We start from the raw sequence: 19,705 nt of genomic DNA, 5'->3' as shown, positions 1-19,705 counted from the left end.
AAAAAAAAAAAAAAAAGATTCTGCTTCACTAGACCTGGGAGGGTTTAGAGGTCTCTGTTTGTTTGTCTCAGAGATGATTCTGACGTGCAGCAAGGGTCAAGGACACTTATCCTAGAGCGATATGCTAAAAATATTTACACAATTGGACCATAACCATGAACATAATTTACCCCCATACATTTCTGAACTTACATTGTTAGGAATGATGCTATTACTGCCTTGTCTGTGAGGGTCCATCCTGATTCCTGTAGGAATGAGAAAAGTTCAGACTGATAAACTCCTTGGGCTCAATAAAATTTTTAAAATTCCAGTTGTATATTAAAGGTTATGATGTTGTGAAATATATATTTGGTCTTCACCCCTATTCAACTTGACTCATAAAATGCTTGAAATCTCCAAAGTGATAAATGTCTTTTTCTACGTCAATGAGTTGACTGGTAGCTGGCAACCTCTAGGTTGCTTTCAGTCTGGATTAGAGGAGCAGGAGTTCTAGACCCACCATCCAACCTCTGGGGAGGCAGCTAAAGGTTAAATTGATCACCAATGATTTATCAGTTATGCCTTCATGCCTATACAATGAAACTTCAATAAAACCCAAAGGACAGGGTTTAGAGAGCTTCCAGACAGTACAACACAGAGGTTCCAGGAGGGTAGTGCTCCCAGCGAGGGCATGGCACTCCATCTCCTTCCCACATGCCTTACCCTGAACATCTCTTTGTCTGTATCCTTTGAGTATGCTTTATAACAAACCAGGTAACTATAATTGTTTCCTTGGGTTCTGCAAGCCACTCTAGCAAATTAAATGAACCTGAGGAGGGGAACATTGTGGGAACCCCAACTTTGCTGGTCAGTCAGAGGTTCTGGAGGCTAGAACTTAGGACTGGTATCTGTACGGGGGGCAGTCTTACAGGACTGAGTCCTTAAACTGTGAGATCTGATGCTCTCGCCAGGAAAATAATGTTAGAATTGAACCAAATTAGAGGACACTCAGCTGGTGCCCCCTTCCCTTACAGATCTGCTAGTGGGGAGAAATCACCACACGTTTTGGGATCACAGAAATCACCACACGTTTTGGGATCACAGAAGTGATTTGTGTTGTGTTGAGCAGGAGAAATTGAATTTATTTTTTCTACAAAGGTTTAAAAAGTACTATCTTTATTAAAGTTTTCTTAGTAGTTTAACAGTTGATTGAAATTCTCTCTGGAAGAATGAGTAAAATTAAATTTGCTTTGCTTATCAAATGCCTTTTTAGTTAAACATACTTTTTTAAAAAAATTAAATATTTATGAAGGCTAATTAAAACCATCTACTGGAGTCAAGTAATATGTCAAATTAAGAAAGTGCATCAAAATGAACTGCAGAAAAAAGCATCCTATCCTGCATATCTGTGTGTTTTCTGTCACAATGGTAAGATGCCAAGTTTCAGAGCTGAAACTCAACATATCTGATTTACTAGGCATGGACCACCACAACATAAAATTTCTTAAAGCAAAACAAATCCACACTACTGTGCAGTTTATTATTTGAAAAGTATGTGAGGAGTCTTTGTATGAGTATACATGCTTTCTCTAAGCATGAAAATTACATTACCTTGAATATGTGGTGCTGAAGAATCCGATGATGCAGCTTGGTAAGTCAAGTCTGTATTCAATTGCAAAAGATAGCCCTCAACCGTAGGCACTTCGTCCCACTTGACGTGAAAAGAGTTGGTAGTAGCTTTGATCAGCTGCACTTGGGAGGGTGCTGGTGGTTTCTCTAAAGAACAGTATTGACATTATAAATTTACGTTTCAAATATATCCACAGTTTGCCTATATACTTCGTACAGAATGGAGCTTTGGAAACATCAGCAACAACTATTTCATCTGTTTATCAAGAGATGGAAATTTTACTCAGATAAAGACAGCTCTAGTAGGTCAAATGAAAACAGTCAGTGATCCTGATTCCGTTTGTTTAATTCTTTATACAAATATACCTACAAACCAAACAACTTAGTACCAAACTACTTGAGTCATCAGATTCTGAAAAAATATTTAATCCTGGGAAAGGGGGAGGCCAAGTATTACAGTTACAGCTACATTATTTCACCTTCTGTACAAGTTTTCATCTTTTTAATTTTATGAGCCAATTTCTCTACAACAGCATACATGCTAGAAATATTGGCACTGTTAGGAAAGATGACTTGGACATGTTCTCTGAAGTCAATACCTCTCATCTAGACTTGTACTACCTGAGACATGTAATCACCTTGGTATAAAATATCACCAACATTTCCAAAACAAATCATAGACTCAGAACTGGAAAAAAGAAACACCTGAGATTATTTCTACAATATCCTTGTCTTCCCTTTCTCTGTATTCCTCCTACTGCATCAGGGAACTCACAATTCAGAAGCAGTACATTCCATCCTCGGACAGTTACATCAGAACATCTATTCTTCTAGTGAGTTGAAAAAATTTTTTTTTTACAGCATTTAAAAGGCTTTCTATCATTTAGCTCTGAAAAAAGTTTTTAAATTTGCAAAAATAAAAAAAAAAGAATTCTTCCAATTTGAATATTCTGTGCAGTACCCCATTTTCTTCTAATTTTCCCTTAAACTAGAAGAAGACCGGGTAACGTTAGTGCAGTGCAGTGTCCACTGTAGGTTCCGTGCCATTTTTCTTATCCTGCTTTTCTTCCTCAGGTGGTAAATCCAGCTCAATTCTGCTACATTCCTCCTCACTGGAATCACTTTCCAATCCACCTTCAAGCCTAGCGGACTGTTTGTCATGGGAAAGATTTTCACAGGCTTTGTCTGTGGGAACAGCTCCTTTTCGTTGGGGTAAAATAGTAAAAAAATGCTTCTTGCCAGTCTCTTGTTTCCAGGCATCCCAGAATAATCTCAAACACATGATTAACTGCCAAAACTTTGCGACTGTTTATCTTCACGAAGTTTCCAAGGGGGAGCTGTGCATGATCAATTCCACGATCTGATGCTTGCTTATGTGTGAGTCCCTTATGATGGTTGTGATCTACTAATCCTCCAATTACATAAGCCTTTGATTCATCTCATTCCTTCAGTACATTAGGTGAATCTGATGTCAGATAAATCAGGTCTTCTTTTTTCATGAGTTCACTGTAGTGTTCTGGTTTGATATAGATGTCCTTCCAGTTGATCCATCCTTTGTCATTTTCATCCATATTCTTTTTCAGCTGGCCTCCATGGCTTGTCAAGTAAAACTGCACTGGGTGCAGTGCTCGTCTGTTTTCTGCGTAACAGCGCTGAATCTGCTTATGAAGTTTTTTAATGTCCTTTAATACCATCAAGTCATCAAAACTACAGTCGATGATTAGGCGGAGTGTGCTGGGAACAACATGTCTTCGAATACGTTTTCTGTCATTTCCATCAGAGTTTGGCTCCAGTTGACACTGTCGCTCTAATTTCTTTCTCTTGCGCTTTTCCTTCCGTTTTTGTTTGCGGAGTTCTTGTTCTTCCCATTGTTTCTGTCTCATAAGCTTCTTCATTTGTCGTTTAGAGACTGCCTCAGACCCTTCACCTAATCTTGGCTTCTCACTTTCCTCTGGATCTTCACTTACATCTTGCTTTCTTTCACCATTAGAAGTATCAATAAATACTGGCAATGTTTCAGATGACATTATTTGGTATCTTGCAGGGGCGGGACCACATCACAGCCGGCGAATCAGGAGCCGCCCGTGAGTTGAAATCTTAAGCCTATAATTCATCCATATAGAACAAGTCTGGGGGCTAGCAGGTGGCATGGTGGATAAGGCGCTGGATTCCCATACAACAGACTGCGGCTCAAGTCCCAGACCTGGCAATGTGAAACCTATACAGGATGCATGTGTGTGTGTGTGTGTGTGCCCAAAATTCCAGGAGAGTAAAGGAGAAGGGACTGGTATGTCCATCCCCATGAGGGATGTGGGGGATGATTTCTCACTTTCCCTCTCACTGTCTCACTAGCAAACACACACACCCTATGCCAAAAACTAAAAAGAGCAAGGGACTAATATGTTCCATTTTAAACTACGTGTCTTTAGAGTATGAGTCAGCAAGCTGGGACCCATGGGTCAGATCCAACCCATGGCAGCTTTTGTGAACAAGATTTATTTACAAAAATGCAGCTATACTCACTTGTTCATGATCTATGGCTACTTACATGCTACAACAGCAGAGCTGAGTACTACAGAGAGCGCGGTCCCTACAACACCAAAAATATTTACAATCTTGCTGTAAAAGAAAGCAAACCACAAAACTGACTACTGTGTTTTAGAGGATAATTAAGCCTAGCCCCTTTGACGATTCCCATGTAAATTATTCCATTACCCAATTTACAACCTAGCTTACCTATGTTTCTCAAAGTAAGGCAATCCAGACCTGAGCGAAAGCAGACAGTAAGAAGACAAGTCCAGGAGCTATCTACCCCATATAACAGAAGTTACATGAAGAGAGAATAGAGAAAACAGAGGATACAAATCACTGAAATAAAGTCAGCAAATTCCCCAGAACTGAAGGACATGAATTTCCTGACTGAAAAGGCACGCATGCACACACACGCACCTGGTATGAGTTTTAAGCTGCCAGGCCTGGGACTTGAACCATGGTCTACCTCACTGGAGTTCACAGATATAACCATTACACCATCTGCTGGTCCCTCTTCCACCATTATTATTTAATTATGATAAAGAAAGTCTGTGACATTTATAGTAAGTCTCGAAATATACACATTATTTATCTAAAGAAAAGCATTTATTTGTTAAATACTCTTACCTACCAGTATCAAGATACCAAAGATCCTTGCAACAAACTTGACCATTTAGTGCTTTTTTGTAGCCATCTCTCCCACTCCAAAAATACAATCGAGTGCCAACTGCAACAGCGCAGTGTCCAGCTCTTGGTCTTGGTCTTGAATTTTTTTTATCTTCCTGAGAATCTGATACTAGAGTGATCCATTCTGCTGTATCTAAAAAGGCAGAAAAATCCATGATTAACCTATTGCTCTGAAACAAACTAACAAAATTAATTTATTAATAAATTTTATTTCAATGAGTAGCTTTTGAAAGACTCACCCAAATTTAGGTAAGAAAATGAACTGGTACATCTCCATTCACAATCATGAGATGAAGTCTCAATATTTTCCCCCTTATGTGGAACCCATCCACCGAAAATGTACATCCTGAACAACAAGAAAAAGATAGCACAAAGTAGCTAATTTTTTTTTTTTGGGGGGGGTAGGTTTTTGCCATAGGGTATGTGCGCTCGCCAGAAAGACAGAGAGACACAGAAAGTGAGAAATCACCCCCCGGGGGGGATGGCCACACCACAATCCCTTCTCCTCCCTTCTCCTCTTGGGATCTTAAGCACGCACACATATGTGCCCGGCATGAGTTTAAGCCACCGGGTCCAGGACTCGAACCATGGTCAGCTACATGGGAGTTCAGTGACATAGCCATTACACTAACTGCTGGTCCCAGTAACTGATTTTACTTTTGGATTTGAAATGCAAAGATTAATAGACTTAAATTTCTTATTTGTTGACTCAGACTTCAGAGCCATTCATTCAGTTATGACTATCAAGGTAATGGGACTAAGAAGATCAATTAATAGTTTTTTTTAAGAGTTTACAATTTAGGGACCAGCAGATGGCATAATGGCTATGTTGTTGGACTCCCACGTAGTCAACTGGGTTTCGAGACCTGGACCTGGTGGCTTAAACTCACGCCGGGCACGTGTGTGTGTGTGTGCCCAAGATTCAGAGAGAATGGAGGAGAAGGGATGGTGGCTGGGCCATCCCTTCTGGGGCGATTTCTCACTTTCTGTCTCTTTGTTTCTCTCTTTCTGGTGAGTGCACATGACCTACAGCAAAAACCTCTCAAAAAAAAAAGAAGTTTACAATTTAATAAGCATGAAGTTATTTCTCTCTGGCAAGCCAATTAAAATAGGGAAAATTATAATTACAATATATTTGAAAATCAATATTGTCCATAATATACTAAAAGTACTTTAGTAAAAAAGCCACCCAAACATTCTATGACATCCAAAGCCAAATTTAGAATTGTATGCATACAGTAACCAAAGAAGATGAAATTTCATGTAACTTTGGTCACTGATATTATTTAAATAAAAACTTTACACTATGTTCCTCAAGGCACCAGAGGTCCTTAAGACAAGTACGGTGACTATGTGAAGGAGAAAGGCTCATTGGGCAGAGTTCTTAGGTCCCAGGCAGCCTCATGCTAACCAAAGCTCTGCTTTTCTCTCTATTATTGATTAGGGGTTCCAACAGAAAACTGCACTGTAAGAAAGGTTTCTGTTGCTTTAAAAAAACCTATGTTGTATGGTTTTGTTTATAAGTAAAGACTATTCTGTTCAGTTTCTAGGCTATTTTTTAAAAAGAATTATCTTATTTAACTTTATTTATTATATTTTACCAGAGAAGGACAGAGCAAAAGAGGAAAAGGGGAGGAAGGTGGACAGTGAGAAAGTCCAGGACTTGAACCATGGTCTGCCATGTGGGAGTCCAGCACGCTTAACTACCATGCCACCTGCCAGTTCCTTAAGGCTATTTTTAAAAAAATTTCTAAATTACAAATAGTTTCCTAAAACATTCTATTTAAAGTAAAATGCCTATTATAAATGCGTCATTAAATTCTACTTGCACAGTATCCTAGTCATCGCCCGGTGTTGTATAAATATGGGAACTTGTGGATGGTAGTACTATAAAAGCTGACTTTCATGGAGTGTTTTGTATGAACCAGAAACTGGTCTAAGTACTTTGTGCGAACAAATCCGTTTAGTCCTCATTACAACTTGGAGAAGGAGGTTTTACTTTAATCCCCATTGTATACTTGAGAAAACTGAGGTTTCTTTGATGGATTAAATTTCCTTGTCCCAGGTCAGAGAAGTACTAAAACTGAGACTTGAATTCAGACAACCTTTAGAATCTGTGTTCTAACCATACTCTATGCTGCCATCTATAGTATAATCATTTAGAGTATGTGCCTGAGCACGATAAAACAAGCACTACCAAAAATATATAAAAAGTGGGACCAGCAGTTAGCATAATGGCTATGTCGCTGGACTCCCACGTAGTCGACTGCGGTTCACGTCCTGGACCTGGTGGCTTAAAACTCACGCCAGGCGCGTGAGCATGTGTGCCCAGGATCCCAAGAGGAGAATGGAGGAGAAGGGATTGTGGCGTGGCCATCCCCCCTGGGGGGTGATTTCTCGCTTTCTGGCTCTCTGTCTCTCTCTGTCTGTCTGGCGAGTGCACGCGCCCTATAGCAAAAATAAATAAATAAATAAATAAAATAAATTAAATATATATATAAAGGAATAGTGAGTAAGCTGTGCCAAACCTGATGACAGAAGACAGACCCGTCTGACAGCACCCTGCCTTACACAGGTAACACCTATTCTGTGCAAGGCATCGTGAAGAATGTAAAGTAAAAAGACAGCATAGGAAAACAGAACAGCACTTTTGGCTTCCACAGATAGCTTATGTTAACTTCAGTATCCACAAATATTGTTAAATTCTGTAGTCTACTTCCAAAAAGTCATTAGCAATCCTTTTCTTTGTGTGTATCTTTAACTTCTTTAAAAAAAAAAAAAAAGCAAAAATGAAAAACAGGAGAATGCCATACTTGTTTCCTATAACACTGGCTGTGTGAAGGCTTCTTGGGAGTGGCACTGTCCCTTTGGTTTCTGGTTTTGACCATGACATAGTCTCTGTAAGTAAAAACAAATATATTAGCAACCGGACAATAGAAAATTACTTCAATTTATATTAATTAAAAAAAAATAAAGCAAATAGGTCAGCAATGGAGTAGTGGTTGAGGTACTGGACTTCCATAAAGCAGAAAAATGGTTCATGTCTTGGACCCAACAGCTTGAAAATCACACGGGGCATGTGCGCGTGTGTGCCCAAAATCCCGAGGGGACTGGAGAAGTGACTGTTTTGTGGCCATCCCCTCAGTGGGTAATTACCCATACGGTAATTTCTTACTTTCCCTCTCTCTTTCTCCAGTAAGTACACATGCCCTATGGCAAAAATCTTAAAAACTAAATAAAATGAAACCAAAACGTGCTTATCAAAATAAAGCAAAACATTTTCAAAGCAGTTACTTGAACTTCATCTTTAACATTTCCAATAGACATAAATTTCTAATCAGAAATCTATGATTTTTGTAATGAAGAGGTATGCTTAGGTTATCCCCCAGTTTTGAATTAAGAACATTAGGGATTTTAACATTTTTCCATAAGAGCACATTATATAGAAGATAGCCAAATAAGAGAGGCTCACCTACCAATCATTCATTCCTAGGCTCCTTTAGCAACAACTCCCTAAGGGATTTTTACTGACCAGCAATCACATTGCTAATGCTCCATTTCCTTTAGATAAGGTAACATATAAAGTTATCATTCCCAACAGGACACTTTTCCTGTAAAGGGGGTAGTATTGATAACTACATGGAATGATAAACATGAAGCAGGACCATCCCAGACAAACTAGGACACACAGTGATCCTACTGAGAGGGCACAGACTTTCCCTTACTTAACAGGACTGATCAGCAGCCATTCACAGTACACCTCCGCTCTCCCTGGAGCTGTAACTGCTGGCTACACATCTATGTACAACTCAGTGAATACTACAACAAAAATATTTTTTTCAAGCATTTAAAAATTTTCCCTTGTTGGGACCAGCAGTTAGCGTAATGGCTATGTCGCTGGACTCCCACGTAGTCGACCGCGGTTTGCGTCGCGGACCCGGTGGCTTAAACTCACGCCGGGCGCGTGTGTGTGCATGCCCAAGATCCCGAGAGGAGAATGGAGGAGAAGGGATTGCGGCGTGGCCATCCCCCCTGGGGGGGTGATTTCTCGTTTTCTGTCTCTCTGTCTCTGTCTGTCTGGTGAGCGCACACGCCCTATAGCGAAAACTTCTCCAAAAAAAAAAAAAAAAAAATGTTTTTTTCCCTTGTTACTCATAAGCAATTCCTGAACCTGAACTAAGTGAAGCTTACCTAAGTCAAGTTGCCATAGGTCATCCAGGCGAGCACCACACATTCCGCCAAAAATATACATTTTAGGACTTCCAGAATCTTTTTTGCAATATATAACGGCTGTATGGGATTCTCTTGGAGAAGGCACAATCCCTTTTGTCACTGGAATGCTCCAACCCACAACGCCAGAGCCATGCTGTAGTTCCAACTCATAGAAATCATTTAAATATCTAGGAAATGACAGAAATGAAAACATTCAGCTAATATATACCTTTATTTGCCTTTTGTTTCTGTTTATAAAGATACTATAGCCTTGCTGAGATAATTCATATAGTACAGAAAGGAGTTAGGAGGGCAGAAATCCCAGACCTCATTCATTCATCATGTGATATATCAAACACTGCTTGGTACCAGGCATTCTTCTGGACTCAATAATGGACAGGAGAGAGGAGAAATTCCTGTTATCACTTAGTTACTCATATCAATGACAACTGTGGCAGTTTTAAAAGTTCAGCTCTGGAATGTGGTTAAGGTGCTGGACTCCCATATGGCCAACTGCAGTTTGAGTCCCAGACTTAGCAGTTTGAAAATCATACCAGGTGATGTGAGCTGTGTGCCCAAGATCCCAGAAGGAGAGTGGAGGAAAAGCGATTGTGGCATGGCCAGCCTCTTTGGGAAGTGATTTCTCACTTTCCCTCTGTCTCTCTCTGGTGGACGCCTATGTCCTATGGCTAATTAAATAAATAAATAAAGCAGAGCTGCAAATCCTGAGAGGGCGCTGGACTCCCATGTGGCTGACCACAGTTCAAGTCTTGGACCTGGAGGCTTACTTTCTCACTTTCTCTCTCTCTGATCCTCTCTGGTCAAATTAAAATAATAAATAAAATAAAATAATTGTTTTTTAAATAAATAACCCAACATCCATTTTTGTTTAAAAAGACAAGAAAAAAAAACTGGTAGACTATAAATTTAAGAAAATTTCCTTAGTCTAATTAAAGACACACACCAGAGGGGCCAGCAGGTGGCATGGTGGTTAAGGCACCAGACTCCCACTTCGATGACTGTGGTTTGTGTCCAGACCTGGTAGCTTTCTCTTTCTCTCTCTCTCTCTCTCTCTCATCAAACTGAAGAATAATAATAAATATAGACCAGCATATGGCATAATGGTTATGTTGCTGGACTCCCAGGTAGTCGACCATGGTTTGAGTCTTGGACCTGGCGGCTTGAAACTCACACCAGCATGTGTATGTGCATGCCCAAAATCTGAAAGGAGACTGGAGGAGAAAGAATTGTGGTGTGGCCATCCCCCCAGGGGGTGATTTCTTTCTGTCTGTATCTCAGGTGAACACACATACCAAATAGCAAAAATACCTCTCAAAAAATTTAATTAATTTAATTTTTTTTAAAGGACACACTAGAAACCGATAGCAAATGCCACACTTAATTACAGGAAGATTATATAAGATTATTATTATTATTATTTGATTTGACAAGAGAGAGGAGGAGAGAGTGAGAGTGAGAAAGATAGCCACCTGGTCCAGGACTCGAACCATGGTCAGCCATGTGGGAGTCCAGTTTCCTAACCACCACGCCAGCTGCCGGCCCAAGGAAGATAAATGTATTAATGAAACAGAACAGACTCTAGAGCAAGAGTCAACATACTTTTTCTGTGAAGGAACAGATAGTAAATTTTAGACTTTGCAGACCATAAAGTCTGTGGCAAATATGCAGCTCTGCTGTTTTAACAGAAAAGCAGCTAAAGAAAATATGACAATGAATGGGCATGGCTGGGTTCCTATAAAACTTTAAACCACAGAAATAAGCAGGTCAGATCTGTGTATTATGTGCAAGCCATGGTCTAGAAAGTCTAGAAAAAAGACTCATTTATATAAGAGTTAAGATATGACAGAGATGAAATTATAAATCAACAGGAAGCAAATTTGGCTTATTTAGTAAAAGAGGTTGGGTGAGGGGCCAGCAGGTGGCGTGGTGGTAAAGGCGCTAGATGCCCACATGGTTGACCACAGTTTGAGTCCTGGACCTGGTGTCTTGCATTCTCTCTCTCTATCCCCTCCCACCCACTCTGTCCCTCTCTGGTGAGCACAGTGCCCTATAGCCATTTTTTAAAAAATAATAGTAATAAATAAAATTAATAATCCTTAAAAAAATCAGAAAGCCATTAGAAAAAGAAGCCAAGACTTGTTCACAGCAGCATTATTCATAAAAGCCAAAAACCGGAAACAATCCAAATGTTCATCATCTGATGAAAGGATACACAAGCCAGTGTGGTGAAGGCATACAAAGGAGTACTATTTAGCAATATAAAGGGAAAAATATCTGATACATGCTACAACATGGACAAACCTCATAATCGTATCTACATGAAATGTCCAGAACAGGTTTATCTATGGAGACAGAAGGTTGATTCACGGTTGCCTGGGGATCAGGACAAGGACTGACTGCAAGTGGGCAGAAGTCTCTTTCTGGAGTGATGGAAATGTTCTAAAACAGGATCGTGGTGATGGCTGCACAACACAAATTTACTAAAAATCACTGACATGTTCGTATGGAAAGGATTCATTTTATGGTATATAACTTGCATTTCAATATTTTTAAAAAGAAAAATGAACGGCAACATGAATAGGCAATTTTGGAAAGAGCATGATAAATGTCCAATACGAACAGTTCATGAAATTCATTCTCAGTTAAAAAATCAAAACTGGGGCCAGCGGGACCGGCAGTTAGCATAATGGCTATGTCGCTGGACTTCCACATAGTCTACCATGGTTCGTGTCCTGGACCCGGTGGCTTAAATTCACGCCAGGCATGTGTGCGGTCACGCCCAAGATCCCAAGAGGAGAATGGAAGAGAGGGGATTGCAGCGTGGCCATCCCCCCTGAGGGGTGATTTCTCAGCTTCTGTCTCTCTGTCTCTGTCTGGCGAGCACACGTGCCCTATAGCAAAAACCTCTAAAAAAAAAAAAAAAAAGCCTGAGGCCAGCCAGTTGGTGTAGTGGTTAAAGTGACTAGATTCCACCTGGCCAATAATGCAGTTCAAGTCTCAGACTGGGAGGCTTGAAAAAACACACCGAGTGCATATGCATGCATGCCCGAAATCTTGAGAAAATTGCAAGAGAAGTGAATGTCATGGTCATGCCCCAGGCATGTGCTTTCTCACTTTCTCTCCCTCTCTCTGTATGTCTCTCTCTGGCGAGTGCATGTGCCCTGTAGAAAAAAAATAGATGTGGCCAGCAGGTGGCATGGTGGTTAAAGGCATTGGACTCCCACATGGCCGACCATGGTTCAAGTCCCAGACCTGGTGACTTTCTCACTTTCCCCCTCTCTCTCTCTGTCTCTGATCAAACTGGAAAATAATAATAATAATTATAATAAAGTTGAATAAAATAATTGTTTAAAATATAGAAAGAAAAATCTATGAAATATATTTCACCTAATAGGTTGGCAAAAAAGAAGAAATGAGGTAATTCAATATTGCTAAAAGTATAGGCACTCTCACACAGTGTTACTGGGAGCATAAACTGGTTTCCTCTCTTTGGAGGTTGATTCTAGAGCACCTAACAAAGTTTTAAACGCAGATATCCTCTGATCTTTCCCAATTCCACTTACATATATTGATCTTACAAAAATATTTACACATGCAAAGATTGTAAAAGGAGAAAAACAGAAATATTTAAATATCTACCAATAAAGGAATAGTTAAATAATTTACATGAGTCAAACTGCTTTTCAGCATTTATTAAAAAACTAAGGTCAGGGGACCAGCAGTTAGCATAATGGCTATGTCACTGGACTCCCATTTAGTCCACCACAGTTCGCATCCCAGACCCAGTGGCTTAAAACTCACGTCAGGCACGTGTGTGTGCACGCCCAAGATCCCAGGAGGAGGATGGAAGAGAAGGATTGCGGTGTGGCCATGCCCCCGGGAGGTGATTTCTTGCTTTCTGTCTCTCTGTCTCTCTCTGTCTGGCGAGCGCACGCGCCCTATAGCAAAAAAAAAAAAACAAAAACACACCTTCAAAAAAACCCACAAAAAAACAAAAAACTAAGGTCGGTGGTTGCTGCCTAGTGGTTAAGAGAACCCAATCCCACATGGCAGACAGGGGGGTTGAGTCCCAATTCCTGGTGATTGAAATATCATGCATGCCCTAAATCCCAACAAGATAGAAAAATAGACCAGAAGGGATTGCAGCATGACCATGCCCCACTGACAGGCTCTTTCTCCCTCTCTCTCACTATCTATCTTAGAGTGCACATGTTCTCTGGCAATTGAAAAAATAAAAAAGAGGGGCCAGCAGATGGTGTAATGGTTTTATCACTGGACTCCCATATAGTTGACTGCAGTTTGAATCCTGGACCCGGGGTGGCTTAAACTCATGCCAGGCATGTGTGAATACATGCCCCAAATCCCAAGAGGAGAATGGTAGGCAAGGGCTCGTGGTGTGGCCATCCCCTTGGTGGTGGGGGGAGTGATTTCTCACTTTCTGTCTCTCTGTCTCTCTCTGAAGAGCACACACTCCCTATAGCAAAAGTCTCTCTCAAAAAAAAAAAGAAAAAAGACTCTCCAAAAAAAAAAAAAAAAAAAAAAAGAATAAGATCATCTACATATACTGCCATGAGAATATACATTTTTTTGAGAGAGATTTTTGCAATAGGGCACTTGCCGGGGAGTCAGAAAGAGACAGAGAGACAGAAAGCAAGGACACACCCTCTGGGGAAAATGGCCACACCACAATCCTTCTTCTCCATTTTCCTGTTGGGATTTTGGGCACACGTTCCTGGCATGAGGTTCAAGCCGCTGAATCCGGGACTCGAGCTGCAGTCTACTACTTGGAAGTCCAGCCACATAACCATTTACACCATCTGCTGGTGGTCCTGAGAATACATTTTTTTGGAGAGATTTTCGTTATAAGGCGCGTGCGCTCCCCAGACAGACAGAGAGAGACATAGAGACAGAAAGCGAGAAATCAACCCCCAGGGGGGATGGCCACGCAGCAATCCCCTCTTCTCCATTCTCCTCCCGGGATCCTGGGCACGCACGCACACGTGCCCGGTGTGAGTTTTAAGCCACTGGGTCCGGGGAGCGAACCACGGTCAACTACGTGGGAGTCCAGTGACACAGCCATTACGCTAACTGCTGGTTCCCAAGAATACATATTATTAAAGGGAATAAAAGACAAAACAGAACAAAGACAAAACCTAGTAAATACCCAAAGTTGCAAAGAAAAAAGAGAGAGGGAGAGATCTCATGTATATAAAAGAGAAAACATCTGTGTGAAAAATCAGATTAATATTCCCAACTCTTCTCTCCCAGTAAGCACAATATGGAATGGAATCCAAAAAGTCTGTGGGAAAAAAATGAAATTAAAGTAATAAAATTTAAATTTATTTTGGTGCAAAAAATTTTAAATTCTATGCATAGTTTTTTCATAATATGCATTGCCATGAACTTTTTGAAGACACTCATATATCCCTGGACCACTGATTCTTGCCTTAAACACATAGCTTGCTTTGACCAATAGAATGTGACCAGAAATAAATGAGCAAGCTTTTGATTAGAGCCTTTAAAAAGTATCACATGTATCTACTGGCCCCAGTAAGCAGCAGAACCTAAAGCAGCTTACCCTATTTTATACAGTAACCTAACAAAACTTAATGAATGTAATATGTTACATGAAAAGGTCCCAAAATATGTAAAGCAAAATGAATTATATGTATTTGCCTCTGGTGGAGGTCAATGATAATGTGAAAAAGAATACTGTATAATTTATAATTTCTTGAATTTTTAAAAGTATTATTTTAAAAACCTGTTTAAGAAAAAAATGTGCTATTAATAAAAGTATCTGGGATTACTGTGATTTTTTTTTCTTTTCTTTAGTTTCTAAATTTTCTATGACTTAGTGCATCTGTTCTTTTTTTTAGAGAGGTTTTTGCTATAGGGCGTGTGCGCTCGCCAGACAGACAGAGACAGACAGAGACAGACAGAGAGATAGAAAGCGAGAAATCACCGCCCAGGGAGGATGTCCATGCCGCAATCCCTTCTCTGCTTGGGATCCTGGGCACACATACACACGTGCCCAGCATGAGTTTTAAGCCACTGGGTCTGGGACTCAAACCACGTTCAAACTACATGGAAGTCCAGTGACATAGCCATTACGCTAACTGCTGGTCCCATGCACCTGTTATTTTTAAAAGTTTAAAAAAAAATTTTAAAAGCTAGACCCTACCATTGATCTAATGTAGGTAAAATAAAATTATAATGATGATAACACCTACTGTACTACATGCTACGGTAACTTGAAAGTGCTTTACAAACTGTATCAGCGATCTTATTAGCCATCACAACAATATTGTAAGAGGTATTTAATCACCCTTAGTTCACAGTGAAGGAAATAGGCTGAGATTACTTACTCTGAAGGACACAGATTAAGAAAGAGCCTAGGGAGAGACCAGAAGTTGGCATAATGGCTATGTCGCTGTAGCCCCATGTAGTAAACTACAGTTCAAGTCCCGGATCCGGCGACTTAAACTCATACCAGGCACATGTGCGTGCATGCCCAAGATCCTGAGAGGAGAATGGAGAAGGGATTGCGGCATGGCCATCCCCCCCTGGGGGGTGATTACTCACTTTCTGTCTCTGTCTCTCTCTGTCTTTCTAGTGCTCACAAGCACTCTATAGCAAAAACCTCTCCAAAAAAAAAAAAAAAAGAAAGAGCCTATGGAGCAGGCAGGTGACGTGGTGCTTAAGGTAATGGACTCCCACATGGCTGGCCATGGTTCAAGTCCCAGACCTGGCAGCTTGCTTTCTCACTCTCCCTCTTTCTCTCTTTCTCTCTTTCTACCTCTATTTCTCTCTGGTCAAACTGAATAATAATAATAAATAAAGTAAATAATTCTTTAAAAAAAAAGAAAGAAAACAACCTATTGCACTCTGAATCTCCAAAGCCTGAGTGCCATAATGGCAATGTGACCAAAACACCATTTGAAATGAAAAGAGACAGTGGATAAATTCAGTTTGTAAAGAAGAGGAAAGAACCGATTGTAAAATATTTATGAGTATAAACCACTCAATTCATGGCCTTCACTTTATAGCAAGATATTGTTACCAAATCGCAGAGAAACCTAATTTGAAATAACCATGTGTTAAGTTTCATTGTCATTTAAAACCTAGCCAAAATATATTATGAATCAATATTTACAAACACTTTGATATACAAAGTTAAATTAGTATCAGTTTAATAAAATGACTTGATTAGAAAAGACATAGTTTGTAAACAGATATACTCTAGGGACTAAAGAAAACAAGCACACACAAATGTATTCACTGTTAGATTTAAATGCAAAAGATTAATTCCTTCTAATAATTAAGGTAGAAGAAATCAAATGTTCCTAATCTAAATCATAAAATAAACATTGAGTCTGAAAGAGTAGCATACCTGGGAACATTATTGTTTGAATCTTCGCTTTCATTTGCCAGGCCACCAAATAAATAGCATTTGTTACCATATAAAGAGAAGCTATGTCCCAGCCTAGGACAAGGAGGTAAACCAGAAGAAGGGGGGTGGGGTTTCACCTTTTTCCATAACCAGCGACTTGCCTAAAAAAGAGCACAAATACACTCTGACAAAACTGAAAGCATTGTTACATTGTCAGCAGTATAAAATAATACCACTACAGGGACCAGCAGGTGGTGTGGTAGTTAAGGCACTGGACACACCCACATGGCTGACCACGGTTTGAGTCCCAGACCTGGTGGCTTCCTTTATCACTTTCTCTGTCTCTCTCTGGTCAAGAAAACAAACAAAAAAAAGAATGAATAAATAAAGTTAAATAATTCTTTAAAAAATAATAATACCAATACATTTTAATCCAAATACAACCCAGAAGGCTTCAATAAACTACTTCAGGGACTAATGATAAATAAGCAGCTAACATAAACACATGTTAAATATCTGTACCAACAGAAATCAGGTTATCTTCCACAGATGTCCACAATGGCAACCTAAGCTTAGAATAATATACACTAACAATTCTAAAGTATTTCTAAGTGAAAAATTAAGTATTATGCATAGTTTTAAGACTAAATGTAATTTATATATTACTTTTCATAATTAGGTAATCCATGAATACTATTTTAGCCTTTAATAAAGCTCATCTAACAAACCAAACTCCAAAACATATTCACTAACCATGTGTATCTTATCTGAAACTATTTCTGAAATCAGTTCTTACGAATAGGTACAACCTACTCACATATGCCAATTAGCAAATGCCCTCAGGATCATGTCCCTAGGGACAAACAGATCAGAAAAAAAAAAAAAAAAGTCAACTAGGGCAACAAGTCTGCTTTAATAGTCACATTTAGAAAGGTTATATGCAGCTGTTACCTTTCCTGTATGTATTACTAGGAAAAAAAGTAATTCTAAGTGGGAGGAGATGTTCTACAATACTAAAGCAGTGATTTTCAGAGTATGGTCTGGGATCCAGCATCATCAGCTGGGAACTTGATGGAAATGCAAATGCTCAGGTCCCAGGACAAAGAATTCCCCCGGCAACCTGTGTTTCCACAAGTCTTCCAGGTGCTCTGTTGCAAGCTAAAGTTAAAGTACCCTGCATATTAGTAACAGATACTGTGAAGTTACAAGTGTTACATTCAGTGTGAGAGAAAGACTTAAATTAGAAACTTTGACTTCTAAGTGAAACATATTCTTCTAAGCTACAAAATGTGAACATCATACTATTATATTTTAAGAACATTAATGAAATACTTAGCAATCTTTGAAGAATTATGAATATTGTCACTTATTAAAGCTTTAGATTGAAATAACAAATTTTAAAAACACTTACTTGTAACTCATATAACTCATTGCTGTATCTTCCATATTCGACCATTCCCCCAAATACTAATATTCTGGTACCATCGCAGACAAATCCATGGGCAGCACAGCCTGGAGGGATGTCTCCTCTAACAGCTGGTAGGAACCACTGATTCGTAACTAGTTGCCAAAATAAAATGAAAGCCAATTATAACAATGAACAGTTGTCATATACTGTGTGTATGTATCATTTATAGCAATGGTTCTCAATGGAGATTACTTTGCCTACTGGGGGCATTTGGCAATATCTGAAAAAGGTTTAGTTGTTCACAGCTGGAGGTGGGGGTGCTATGAGCATCTACTGGGTAGAGGCCAGAGTTTCTGCCAGATATCTTGAAATGCACAGGACAGGAGGCAGACGGTGGCACAGCAGTAAAACACCAACACTCTGCAAGGTTGACCCACACGGGAAGGTTCCAGGTCTGTGTCTGGAGATTTCCCTGTGTACTTCCGGCACATGCTCAGGATCAGACCTGGGTAAAGCTGCATCAAGACCTTGTTAGGGTGCTACATGTGTGTGTGTCTGTCTTACTCACTCGTGGAAAAATTAAATTAAAATTTAAAATAAAAAAATTTGAATAATGTACAGGGCAGCCCCTTCAAAACAAAGATATCTGGCTCAAAATGTCAATGATGCTGTTGAAGAACTCTGATGATGCCAGATCAGGTTTTTTTTTTTTTTTTTTTTAGAGATTTTTCTTATAGGACACATGTGCTTACCAGAGAAAAAGAGAGACAGAGAGACAGAAAGCTAGAAATCACCCCCTCTCTCTGTCTCTTTCTCCACTCCAGCGAGCACACAAGCCCTATGGCAAAAAACCTTACAGAGAGGAGAGGAAGGGGAAAATAAAGGCTGGTAGGACCAGCTAGTGGCTTGATGGTTAAGAGGGCTGGATCCCACGTGGCCAACTGGTTGGACTCTCAAACCAGTAGCTAGAGAAACAATCTGGCAGTGTGTGTCTGTGCACAAAAGTGTGAAAAAGAGGGAGAAACGGAAAAGAGATTGTGGTGGGACCATCCCCCATGAGAATAGGTTCTCGTTCTCTCTCCTCGCAAGTGCATGTGTCTTCTAGGAAAAACAAAACAAAACAAAACAGGAAAAACAAGGCTTGGTAACTTTAGGGCTAGTCCTGGACAACTATCAGGGCAAGATTCAAACCAGGCCTAATTTGTTCTTCAAGTGGGGTTTTCACACGATGTCAAACCGTCAAACAACTTCTCAACTCTGTGCTGGGGCACCGGGTGAAAAGTAACTAAGAAGTCCTCGACCGAACTGTTGAAATGAGCGCTGTGATGAAGCTGTTCGGTTGGAGAAAAGTTACCAGCCACGAAGGAGCCAGAGCTGACACCCGGGAGAGGGCTGCGACAGTGACAGCCGCAGTCTCCCCAGGCGGGCACAACGAAGTTCAACCGCCTTTCCATCGGCGGGACCACAGGCAGGGCCTCCCTTTCGGGGCAGTGGCGACGAGCAGGGCCCAGCCGGGACGACCTCTTTCGGAGGACAGGGTGGAGCGCTCGCTCGGGAGCCTCGGCACACCCCGTCCGCGCGGACACGACCGGTCTAACCGCGAGCCACTTCCCGGCAGCGTAGACGGCCACCTGCCCGGGTCGGGCGGGCCTGGGGGGAAAGTACCCGAGGGCCCCTCTGCGCGCTCCTAGACCCTCGGTCCTAAGGGAGGAAGGCAAAGGCGGGAGAGGGCCGGCGGGGCTGGGGCTCGGGGTGGTTTTGCTCTTGACAGGGCGGGAATCGCGGACCCCGGGTGGGCGACCCTTCGCGGAGAGGCCCCGGCGGGTGGAAAGTCTCTCTCTCTCGCC

General features: G+C 40.6%; 1 protein-coding gene and 1 pseudogene across 6 annotated transcripts in view; both read right to left on the bottom strand.

Annotated features, from left to right (window-relative positions):
• The window catches only part of HCFC2 (host cell factor C2), a gene marked incomplete at its 5' end in the record, with an annotated part of 73,838 nt that extends 55,828 nt beyond the window's left edge, over nucleotides 1–18,010 (bottom strand). For all 6 annotated transcript variants that reach the window (XR_003551084.1, XM_006141420.3, XM_027775823.1 and 3 more), the window contains 8 exon segments: nucleotides 193–245; nucleotides 1,591–1,755; nucleotides 4,772–4,960; nucleotides 5,067–5,173; nucleotides 7,641–7,725; nucleotides 9,019–9,227; nucleotides 16,451–16,611; nucleotides 17,862–18,010. Coding sequence is in view for 5 of the 6 variants with exons in the window: in XM_006141420.3 (XP_006141482.2) it covers nucleotides 193–245; nucleotides 1,591–1,755; nucleotides 4,772–4,960; nucleotides 5,067–5,173; nucleotides 7,641–7,725; nucleotides 9,019–9,227; nucleotides 16,451–16,611; nucleotides 17,862–18,010 (1,118 nt within the window).
• LOC102480178 (tRNA methyltransferase 10 homolog A pseudogene) lies at nucleotides 2,618–3,738 on the bottom strand (annotated as a pseudogene).
• Nucleotides 18,011–19,705: the final 1,695 nt, after the last annotated feature.

The sequence above is a fragment of the Tupaia chinensis genome, unplaced genomic scaffold, assembly GCF_000334495.1.
Source record: "Tupaia chinensis unplaced genomic scaffold, TupChi_1.0 Scaffold000054_1, whole genome shotgun sequence".
NCBI lineage: Eukaryota > Metazoa > Chordata > Mammalia > Scandentia > Tupaiidae > Tupaia > Tupaia belangeri.
The sequence above is the reverse complement of the archived record's forward strand: the minus strand, read 5'-3'. Positions and strand labels throughout refer to the sequence as shown.